This window comes from Antechinus flavipes, chromosome 3 (genome assembly GCF_016432865.1).
Source record: "Antechinus flavipes isolate AdamAnt ecotype Samford, QLD, Australia chromosome 3, AdamAnt_v2, whole genome shotgun sequence".
In the NCBI taxonomy this organism is placed as follows: Eukaryota; Metazoa; Chordata; class Mammalia; order Dasyuromorphia; family Dasyuridae; genus Antechinus; species Antechinus flavipes.
In genome coordinates this window covers 521,079,113-521,091,413 of record NC_067400.1, presented here as the reverse complement: position 1 = coordinate 521,091,413, position 12,301 = coordinate 521,079,113, and the positions used below count along the sequence as shown (strand labels likewise).

Sequence of the window (12,301 nt, the reverse complement as noted above, 5' to 3'; positions counted from 1 at the left end):
GGGTTTGGTGAAAAATATTAGTTCTTATTTTAAAAGTATTGAGTTTGAGATGTTTACGGGGCATGTGTTTTGGAATGCCTATTGAGTCATGTGAGACTGGAGCTTAAGACAAAAACTATAACTCTGGGAGTAATAGGCAAAAGAGATGAAAATTATATCTATGTTACATTGTGTGATTAGCAGATCAGATATTGTAGAGAGAGAAGAAAGACCAGTAGAAAAGCTTTGTATATATTCATAATTAGGGGACAGACCGCTTGCATTTTTTATTTCCTTCACAGGCTAATTGTACACTATTTCAAAGTCTGACTCTTTTTGTACAGCAAAATAGCTGTTTGGACATGTATACATATATTGTATTTAACTTACACTTTAACATATTTAACATGTATTGGTCAACCTGCCATTTGGGGAAAAGGGTGGGAGGAAGGAGGGAAAAAGTTGGAACAGAAGAATTTGCAACTGTTAATGCTGAAAAATTACCTATGTATATATCTTGTAAATAAAAAGCTATAATAAAAAAAATCTTTAAAAATTTTAAATCTTAAAAAAAAGTTAGAGGACAGAATATGGAAGATGAGTCAGTCAAGAGCCTGAGAAGAAGCAGACAAGTAAGAAGAATACCAATAGAAAGAAGCATCAAAAACAAAACAAACAAAACAAAAAACTCCAAAACAACCCCAGAGTATTTTTTTCTTCTAAACATATTTCCACATTTATTATGTTGCATAAGAAAAAGCAGATCAAAAAGGGGGGAAAAGCAAACAAACAACAACAACAAAGATGAAAATATTATGTTGTAATCCAGATTCAGTCCCTATAGTTCTCTCTCTGCATATAGATGGCTGTCAAGGAGAGAGTATTTAGGAGAGGATAATCATTACCAAATGTTGTAAGAAGATCAAGAGGATAACTACTGGAAAAAAAAGACCCTCAGATTTGATAGTTAAGAGGTTACTGGGAAAGACTTAGAACTCTGATCAATACAGTGATCAGTCAGGATTAAAGAAAATTGATGATGAAGCAATCTTTGCATTTCTTTCTTGGCAAAAGATTGATGAACTACAGAATGAGACTTGCATGTTCAAACATAGGCAATATGTTTGTTTTACTTGGTTGTAATTATTTGTTACAAGGGAGAGCTTTCTGTCTGGGAGAAGAGAAGAGAGTTGATGAGTAGTAACAAAGATGGGGGAAAAAAGAATACAAAGAAGGAAAATACCAATGACACAGTAAAAATACATGGAAGAAAGCAGAAAATTCATAACGAGACAGAAAAAGTAATTTTGTTACTACCAGATTAAATTTAATATATGCTTAAAAATACAATCTTTATATTAGAACTTCACAATTGTATATTCAGTCTCTTTTCTATTTGTTTTGAACATCTGTGTTCAATTCATAATGAAAAAGAAAACTTTAAAAATAATCACTGATAAATTTTTTAAAACTTAAGACAATTTTTTTAAATCAGTAAAAATTCATCTTTTTGCATTTCCCATCAACTGAGAAAGGAGGAAAATATCTCCTGTTGCAAATATATAGTCAAGCAAAACACATACCTGCATCTACCATATCCAAACAAAATGTCTCATTCTGTACTCTTGAGTCCTTCATATATCAGGAGGTGGATAATATGTTTCACAATGAATTCCTTGGAATCATGATTGATCATTGATCAGAGTTTCTAAGTTTTTCAAAGTTGTTTGTCTTAACAGTATTTTTTTTTAAGGTTAAAGTTTTTTTATTTTCAAAATATATACATGGATAATTTTCAACATTCACCCTTACAAAATCTTGCATTCTAAATTTTTTCCCTACATTCCCCTATCCCCTCCCTTAGACAGCAAGTAATACAATATGTGTTAAATATGTGCAATTTCTCTACACATATTTCCACAAATATTATGCTGCACAAGAAAAATCAGATCAAAAAGGAAAACATGAGAAAAAAATAAAATGCAAGCAAGAACAACAAAAAAGAGTGAAAATACACTGTTGTCATCCATAGTCAGTTCCCAGAGTTCTCTCTCTGGGTGCAAATGGCTCTCTTCATCACAAGACCATTGGAATTGACCTGAATCATCTCATTATTGTTGTCTTCACAGTATTGTTATCATTGTATAAATTATTGTCTTGGTTATGCTCACTTCACTTTACAAGTTAGTTCATACAAATCCTTCCACCATAATAACTTTTTGGTAGAATTAATTCTTTTTTGTTTATCTAGTAATTCTTCTTGCTTACAATTTGAATTTGAATTTTATGTTACCTCCAGGCTCTATACACTTCGGTAGAGAATGTTTGGGCCATACTTCCTCTTGTTTTTTGTCTTCTTGCTAATGTCTTTTAGCAGTTTTCTCAGGGCATAGAGTGTTATATTATTTCCATGTCTCAGACAACTCAGGTTGGGGACCTACAAATTTTCAGTGTTACCTCATTGTGATTATCCAGGGAGAATATTGACCAGCAGTCTCTTGGGTTACGTTCTGTAAGGTCTTGACCTGGGTTTGGGTCTGAGCAATATCTTCTAGTTGGGTACTGGTAGACTTTTATTGGACTCAGCCACTATCAGCTATCTGAAAAGTGTTGCTGAGTCAAAGTAAGAAAACTACAAGCTCTCCTTTGATCTGGAATTCCTGCCTTGGTTATTCTACTGCTCCCTGGTAATTTTGAATAGATCTGTTTATTTTAAATGATTAGGTAAACAGATTGCAAATGTGGAGAGGTGAGAGGAGAGGAAGTAGAAGTACTGAATGTTTTCAATCCAGATACTGCTGTCTTCAAATCTCCTATATAAAAAGATTGGGTTTTTTAGTTACATCATACATTGAATTAAGGGCCAGCTGACTTAATAGTCACTTATTTGGGTCATATTTTTCCCCAAAAGAAAATAACCATTTCACAAATGGAAGAGTTAAGGCTCAGGTAAAATAATTTGCCTGATAAGTATGCTAGTGTCAGTACCAGGACTTCAAACCAAGTTTGTTCTTTGAAATATATTGCTCTAGAATCAACAACAAGATTCAATTGTATATAGTAACAACAAGATTATGTGATAAATTTGTGATGCAGTGAATCAAGATAATTATAAGAGACTTGGAATGGAAAATGCCGTCTGCATCTAGAGAGAGAACTATGGAGACTGAATGTGGATTAAAGTATAATATTTTCACCTTTTGTTGTTGTTGTTTGCTTGGGTTTTTTTTTCCTTTCTCATTTTTTCCCTTTTTATCTTCCTTCCTTTCTTCCTTCCTTCTTTCCTTCCTTCCTTCTTTCCTTCCTTCCTTCCTCCCTCCCTCCCTCTCTCCTTCTCTCCTTTCCTCCCTCCTTCCTAATTGGGGTTAAGTGACTTGTCCAGAGTCATACAGCTAGGAAGTGTTAAGTGTCTGAGATCAAATTTGAATTCAGGTCCTCCTGACTTCAGGGCTGGTGCGCTATCTACTGCGCCATCTACCTGCTCCTTATCTGATTTTTCTTGCAAAGCATGATAAATATGGAAATATATTTAGAAGAATTATACATGTTAAACAATATCAAGTTGCTTGCTGTCTTGGGAAGGAGAGAGATGAGAGAAGGATGGAGGGAAATTTGGAACACAAGATTATTGTATTACTGAGAACAGCAGTCATTCACAGCTGATCTTCCCACAACATTCCTATTACTTTGTACACAGTATATTTCACTTTGTTTGAGCTCATTGAGTACTTCCTAGGTTTTTCTGAGAGTACTCTTGCTAATCATTCCCATAGAACAATAGTATTCTGTCATAATCACACACCACAATTTATTCGGCCATTCCCCAATTGATGGGCATACCCTAAATTTTCAACTCATTGTCCTGAGAAAAGAGCTGCTATAGGTATTTTAAATTACATTTTTAAAGATAATTCTTAATCATTGTCATAATTCAATATGAATTATAGCTTAGAATCTAAATTTTTTGCTAAGACTGATATAACCTGGAGGCTTCATGGCATCTTGATATCTAATGTCACATAAGGTTCTGCATCAGGCTAGCTAGAAGTAATTCCCTATTACTTTCAATTATAGAAGGGCATCCCTCCTTTTTCCTTTATTTTAATCAGTAAAAGGAAAAGGAAAAATTTCCCTTGCCAAAAGTATTCTGTCCTTACATGATTATAGAATCATAGAATGTCAGCTAGAGATAACTTCAAGATCTTTTAGTTCAAACTCCTCATTTTATAAGAGGAAATTGAAGCTTAAAGTAATTAACTGTGGTGTCCTGCAGCTGAAGGAGGCCACGACTGCTGTCTGCCATTTGTGTGGGCTTGACATAGCCCTCTGGGAATCTCTGTTAAAAGAAAGGAGTGGTTTGGACAAGATTTCTTTGGAGGCCCCTTCCAGCTGGAAACCTGTGAACCAACTTGCCCCAGATCATAAATGAACTAATAGAGATGGTGTGTGGTTCCAATTATGTCAGTCCAAATATTTCTATACCACCAAGGTTGCACACCTGGTTAGGCAAAGGTCAAGATAGATAGCCCACATTTTCACTTATATAACAACTTAAGCTTTATGTTATATTTCTCTCTACTTATCCCTCTTTACCAATACACACTTAAGCTTTATATTTTATAAGTGCTTTCCTTGTGGTCAGCTAGTAAGTTCCAAGGCTAGGAGTAAGATTCAGGTGTAATCTTCCTTACATAAGTTCTCAAAATCAGACAATGAATGTGGAAAAGTGCTTTTGAAAATATAAAATTTTTGTAGTTTAAAGTAGTATTCTATTATGATCTCAAAAACATTGCTTTTCTTTTTAGCATGGGGAGGATTGTTACTGAAGCAGCATGCTTTCCTAGGATATTAGACTGAAAAAAAATTAATCCAGAGAGGTCAGTTTGCTCTGACAGAATTAATGCTTTTATGTTTTTAAATTCATTTAGTTGGCTTCTGAACATTCCTTCCTTCATCTTAGACCCCCACTTTTGTTTTTCTCTTGCTAGGTATCTTGGATACAGCTATTGTTGATCGAGGAAGAAATGTGGTTTCCAGTTCTCGAGATGGGACTGCTCGACTTTGGGATTGTGGGCGATCAGCCTGCCTGGGTGTCATTGCAGATTGTGGCTCTCCTGTGAATGGCATTGCTGTGGGTGCAGCTGACAACACGATAAATCTTGGCTCCCCTGTGAAAGTTCCCAGTAAGTATGTATGATTGACATCCATTCTGATTCTGAAAAGCCGATATTATTGTGACCACCTATTGTGGTATAGATAAGTGGCATAGTAGACAATGTGTTGCACCTGGAGTCAAGAAGACCTGAGTTCTAATTCAGCCTTATGCATTTAGCTATGTGACATTGGGCAAGGCATTTAACTCTGCCCTCCCAGTCTTCTTTCAGCTGCCATGAGCTTTATTCTACTTTAGCCATCCCAGACCTCATAGATTTTCAAATCTAAGTCACCTCAATGATGTGTTGGGGTTTAGCATTTAATTGTTTTAAAATAATTTCCTATAATTCATTTTACCTATCCAGCTAGATCATAGGTTCTTTAGGATAAGGGACCTGTTTCATCATTCTTTTCTTTACATAATAAGATATTCAGTACTTATTGACTGGTGAATTCTTAAACATGAAATAATAAAATAAAGATTTAAAAAGATATTGAGAGGACTTCTGGCCAAGATGGCGGAGAGGAGGCACACAGCTGTGTAAGCTCTGCATTTTTCTCTCACTATCCATTTCATTACAAACCTCTGAATTAATGCTTGACTGAAAAAAACCCACAAATAGTTACCAAGAGAAGCCATCCTTGAGACTCACCAGGAAAGGTCTGTTTTTGCTCAAGGGTGGGGACGATTTTTAGATCGGAAGCAGGCTGCGGGCAGGCAGGCAGCGGCAGCGAGAGCACGGAAGGCAGCTCAGAGCAGAGCAGACTGGAGAGGAGGTGGGGCGTGATCGCAGCAGTCTCTATGGGGAGAGCTTTGCTACAGGATGGGATACTTTGCTCCGGCAGCAAGCCATCAGCCCAGCAGAGAAGCTAAAAACACCGGGGTGAAGAATACAACCCCAAACAGCTGGAGTCTCTCGGGACCTGGCCACCTCCCCCTCCCCCCCCCACAGTGACTTAGCACGCTCTGGGATCTCAGAGCACAGGTGCAGCACAGCCATCGCTGTCCTGTTAGGGCCTCACTGCTGCCCCCGCAGTCTGTAGAGGAAGCTTGGTAACACCACTCAGCCCCTCCCCCCGTAAAGAAAGCAGCCTCCATTCAGGGGTTTTTTCTTTTGTTTCTTTGCTACTTTGTCTTTGATTCTTATACAAAATGAGCAAAAAATTGAAGAGGACTTTAACTCTTGACAGCTTCTATACAGATAGAGAGCAGACTCTAAACCCTGAGGAGACTAAAAACAGACAGTCTCCAGGTGAATCCCCAAAGGAGGAGATCATCTGTTCCTCAGCACAGATGAACCTCATAGAAGAAATTTAAAAGACTCTCACAAGGGAGCTAGAAGAAAAATGGGAAAAGGAGAGGGAGGCTTGGCAAAAGAGTCTGGAGAAGTCATCCCACTCATTTAAAGACAGAGTGGATAAAGAAATAAAATCCTTGAAAAATAGGATTAGTGAACTGGAAACAGAAAATAACTCCCTAAAAAACAAAATTGGTGAAATGGAAAAAAATTCCATAGAACAAAAGAACTCAATTGGACAATTAGAAAAAGATTTTTAAAAAGTGAATGAAGAAAATACTTCATTGAAAATCAGGGTCGAACAAATGGAATTGAATGACTCTAGGAGACAAGAAGAATCGGTCAAGCAAATCCAAAAAAATCAAACAATGGAAAAGAATGTGAAATACCTTCTGGGGAAGACAACAGACCTGGAAAACAGATCCAGGAGAAACAATCTGAGAATCATTGGACTCCTAGAAAAGCATGATGAAAAAAAGAGCCTGGACACTATTTTCCAGGAAATTATCAAAGAGAACTGCCCCGAAGTCATAGAAACAGAGGGTAAAATAGACATTGAAAGAATTCATCAATCACCTACTGAAAGGGATCCTAAAATCAAAACACCAAGAAATATAGTGGCCAAATGCCAGAACCCTCAGATGAAGGAAAAAATACTGCAAGCAGCTAGAAAAACCCAATTCAAGTATCAAGGAGCCACAATAAGGATCACCCAGGATCTGGCAGCATCCACATTAAAGGATTGAAGGGCCTGGAATATGATTTTCCAAAAGGCTAAGGAACTTGGTATGCAACCAAAAATAACTTACCCAGCTAGAATGAGCATCTTTTTCCAGGGAAGAAGATGGACATTCAACGAAGTAAGTGAATTTCACCTATTTTTGATGAAAAAGCCAGAACTTAACAAAAAGTTTGATCTACAAATACAGAACTCAAGAGAAATCTAAAAAGGTAAAGATTAATCTTGGGAACTATATTTCGGCTATAAAGATGTATAAAGAATGTATACCTTGTTCTAGAAACTAGATGTGGAAAGGACATTGTACCAGAAAAAGGGTAAAGTGGGGGTACTACATCTCATGAAGAGGCAAAGGAAACCTATTATATCTGAGAGAAAGAATGAGGGGGATGAATATAGTGGGTATTTTACTGCTTTCAGAATTGGCTTTAAGAGAAAAATTTTAGACATATTCAATCTATGGTAAAACTTCTCCCACCTCATTGAAAAGTGAGAAGGGAAAAGTGAAAAGGGAAGGAATAAGCTAAGTAGAAGGGAATACGGAAACTGGGAGGGAAAGGGGTAAGATAGGGGGAGGAACTCTAAGGCGGGGGGGGGGGGGGGAGGGATACTAAAAAGGGAGGGCTATGAGAAACAAGTGGTGCTCACAAGCTTAATACTGGGAAGGGGGGTAAGGGGGAAAGAAGGGAGAAAAGCATAAACCGGGGTTAACAAGACGGCAAGTAATACAGAATTGGTCATTTTAACCATAAATGTGAACGGGGTAAACTCCTCCATAAAGAGGAAGCGGTTAGCAGAATGGATTCTGTCAATATTTATTATTAAATAAAATAAAATTAAAAAAAAGATAATGAGAAACTGGAAAATGAGGCAGAATCTAAGAAGATGAAATTTTATAAGGACAAATTAATAGTCTATTTGGGCTCAAAAAATCAATTTCCTAAGGACATGATAAGGTTTAGGAAACAGTTTGTTTGAAAGAGTCAAGGGGTTTTAATTTACTGCAAACGTTTTATGAGTCAGTGATTTGTTAAAGGCTTCAAAAACACTAATGTATCTTGGTCTACAATGACAATCACAGCTCTCAAGAATAAGGAAGGGATAGCCCCATCAGTCAAATTTTCATCTGAAGAATTGTGTTTAATTCTGGGTACCGGATTTAGATAGAATATCCATAATAGAGAGGTTATCTGCAAAAAGGCAACTAGATTGATAAAAGGCCTGAAGTTCATATCATTTGAAGATTTGTTGAAGAAAAGAAGGATGTTTCAAATGGAGAAAGGGGATTTAGGGAGTGATAGTTGTCTTCAAGTTTGAAAGACTATTATATAGAAAAGAAATTAGACTTTTTCTGAGTAGCTTTATGGAATAATGGATAGAAATTGAGATGAGGCAAATTTAGAATTAATGTCTGAAAAAGATTGACATTAACACTGACAATTATTCAACAATGGAATATATTACCTCATGAAGTGGTGAGTTTGTTATCATTGGAGGTCTTCAAGCACGTGTCTCTTGTAATAGGAATTCTTTTTCAAATATGAATTGAATTAGGTGCCTGCTAAGGATCCTTTCCAATTCTAAAATCCTTTTTACCCAGAGGATGTGTGTGTGTGTGTGTGTGTGTGTGTGTGTGTGTGTGTGTGTGTGTGTATATAAAGAAAGAAGATAAGCTATGGCTCTTTACACCCTGGTATCGTCTTCTCTTTACATTTTTATACTTCTCTTCCTTTGATTCATTCTAGCTCCAGCATTATCATATTTGGTGGTGCTTGTGTGTGATGCTTCATCTTCCACTGCCTGCTGGGTCTAGAAGGCTCTCCTTCCTCACTCCTGCCTGTTAGATTCCTGGTTTTTTCCAAGGCATAACTGAGATGCCGTCACTTATGTGAAACTTCCTTATCCTTCAAGCTGCTGATGTCTTCCCTTCCCAAACTACCTAATATTTATGTTGTCTTTGTCCTGCACAAACTTGTATATGTACTTATTGTTTTCCCCATTAGAATGTAAGTTCTTTGAGGCCAAGTTTCACTTTTATCTTTGTGTACCTACTAGAGTCTAGCAGGTACTTTGTTCTTCATAATTGCTCATCAGTTGCCTCTATTTCCCTTTGCAATATGGCTTCTAATACACTCATTTACAGAAACTGCTTTCTCAAGGATTTCTAATGATCTCTTGCTCTCTCTCTCTCTCTCTCTCTCTTTCTCTCTCTCTCTTTGTGTGTGTGTGTGTGTGTGTGTGTGTCTCTCTCTTCCCCCTTCCTCCTCCCTCCCCCCCTCCATTCTTCTCTCCTCTCTCCTGTCCTACAAGATTTGCTTGTAGACATTTGGAGTTATTCTCTTCTATATTTAAGTTCTACCATATTAGCTCATTATGTTTGGGTTATTTTTTGTTTGTTTTTTTGGCTCTTCTTCCAAGCCTATGTCCTGACTTTGGATTTGGTGCTAGGGCTGGAGATTGCTTTACTTCTTGAAGAAAAGTCTGAACTAATTCTATTGCTGGTTTCTTGAGATATTGAGTATTGTCTTATTCTAAGAAAAATCTCATCAACAAACTGAGAACCAGTAAGCTTTTAGTGCTTCTAAAGTGGTCTGATAGTTTCCATCAGACTGTGTTTTTCAAGTGATGTGACTTTGGGTCTCAGTAAGAAACTTGATGCTGGACTCTACCAGGTAGAAAATTCTGTTAGTTCAGAGTATAGGCTTCTCTTTGATTTGGGATTCTTGCCTTGGTTTTTCCTCTGTAGACTGGACTAGATGCTGGAAATGAGGCCTTGTTCTGTCTTGGAGCTGGAACCATACCATTACTACTCCTGATTTCTGAACTTCATTCTTTCTCATTATACTGTCCAGGGCCTCCCTGCATAAGAATGTCACAACCATGCACAGATCCCCTTCTTGGTTCTCCCTGGATCTGTGACCTGGGAACTATATAGTAAGCAACAAATCTGTCACTTGGCACCTCTCCCTTTTGTTGTGCCAGTATGTGAATGAAGTTTCCTATTGCTCTGATACATAGCCTCTCTATGAGCAATGGAATGATTTTTCTCATGGCATTTTCCTGCCCTGACCCTATCTTTTCTTTAGACTTCCCTTTATTCCTTTGCCAAATGGGGATGGACATAGAATTTATTATGATTTTTTTTTCTCCTGAATTTCCTCAAGGATTCAGTCTGTTGCATTCTTTTAGTTCTATTTGAAATAGTTTGTGGAGTAGAGAATTTACCTCACTGTTTTCTGCCACTCTACTATCTTGACTCCATTTCTACATTAGGTATCCTTTTTCAGTCTCATTTGCTAGTTCATCATCCTCTGCCCCTTATGTTACCCACAAACTTTGTCCTAAGCTCTTGTCTTTCTTGATTCTCACCCCTCCCTTCCATTCTCATGTGTTCATTTATAATCTGGATACAGATGTCTCCTTTATCTGCATAGTCAGTTTTTCTCCAAGCTAATTTTCCGTCTTCACTTTAAATGATATTCACATATTTTTTCTGAAAAAAATGGCTTTTCCTCAAATTTGACATTCTGTTTTCTGCTTCTGTATAATCCATTTCCTGTGCCTTGAATCATTCCTTATTTTATATTTTCAGGGCTTAGCTCAGATTCCATTTTCTTTGTGTAGCTTCTACTGATCTTCTTAGTTTAAAATGTTCTCTCCATCCTCAGATATGTTTTGTGTTCTTTATATAGATCTCTCTCTTATCCCTATCACTCTTTACTTTGCTTTAAATATATATATGTATGTGGAAGTCATATTCCCTCCCCCTCACATCCAGACCCCAACTCAAAAGGTTATAAGCTCCTTGAGACAGGATCTAAGTCATTTTTATCATTGTATATCCCCAGGGCCTAGCATAGTACAGTGCACACAGCAGGTTTTTGATAAATGTTTATTGTTTGTTTCGTATTATTTTTTTGCTAGAATTGTTGTAAGGAAAATATTATAAACTATAAGGTGCTATAAAGCTATGAGCTATCTTATTCAGAAGAATTTTTTTGATATAAGGAAATGTGATTATAGCTATGCGAAAGTGGAAGCGACTGCCTAGGGCAGCAATAGGTTCCCATTACTGCAGATGAGAGCTGAGTGATACAATTACTTGTTGATATGCTCTACTTGTTGGAGATATAGTAGAGGAAACTCTCCTGAAGGAATTGAACCAGATATCTATAATTTGTCTTCCAACTTTGATATTTTTGAAGTAGTCTTTGAAGGATGGGTAGAGCTTAGCAGAAAGTAGGGAATTCTAAATGGGAGTAATATATATGAGCAAGCATAGAAATGGGCTAGAATGAAATCCATGTGAGTCTGTTTTGTAAGCACAGTAGTGAGAAACATGTTCAAGGCTTCATTGATATGAACCAGTCTGAGCCTATAATAATGCTATCTTGTATTTAAGTAGCAATTATACAGTAATGGGATGGTCTTTAGATCATAAATTTCTTGGGTTCCTGGAATAGATTATCATTTTTTTTAAGAGAAAAAAGTTTTTTTTATTTTTAAAACATATGCATGAATAATTTTTCAACATTAACCCTTGCAAAACCTTGTGTTCCAATATTCCCACCTTTCCCCACTCCCTCCTCTAGATGGCAAGTAGTCTAATATATATTTAAATCCAATATATGCATACATATTTTTAAAAATAACTTTTTATTGACAGAACCCATGCTAGGGTAATTTTTTACAACATTATCCCTTGCACTCACTTCTGTTCTGATTTTTCCCCTCCCTCCCTCCACCCCCTCCCCCAGATGGCAAGCAGTCCTATACATGTTGAATAGGTTACAGTATATCCTAGATACAATATATGTGTGCAGAACCGAACAGTTCTCTTGTTGCACAGGGAGAATTGGATTCAGAAGGTAGAAATAACCCGGGAAGAAAAACAAAAATGCAAGCAGTTTACATTCATTTCCCAGTGTTCTTTCTTTGGGTGTAGCTGCTTCTGTCCATCCTTGATCAATTGAAACTGAATTAGCTCTCTTTGTCGAAGAAATCCACTTCCATCAGAATACATCCTCCTACAGTATTGTTTTTGAGGTATATAATGATCTCCTGGTTCTGCTCATTTCACTTAGCATCAGTTCATGCAAGTCTCGCCAATCCTCTCTGTATTCATCCTGCT

The 12,301-nt window shown here is 36.9% G+C and overlaps 1 protein-coding gene across 1 annotated transcript in view; it reads left to right on the top strand.

The window, feature by feature from the left end:
• Positions 1-12,301, top strand: part of PAAF1 (proteasomal ATPase associated factor 1) — a 61,647-nt gene that overhangs the window by 22,471 nt on the left and 26,875 nt on the right. The window contains exon 7 of the mRNA XM_051987135.1: positions 4,968-5,162. Within this exon, the coding sequence (XP_051843095.1) occupies positions 4,968-5,162 (195 nt within the window). The remainder of the gene's footprint in view (positions 1-4,967; positions 5,163-12,301) is intronic.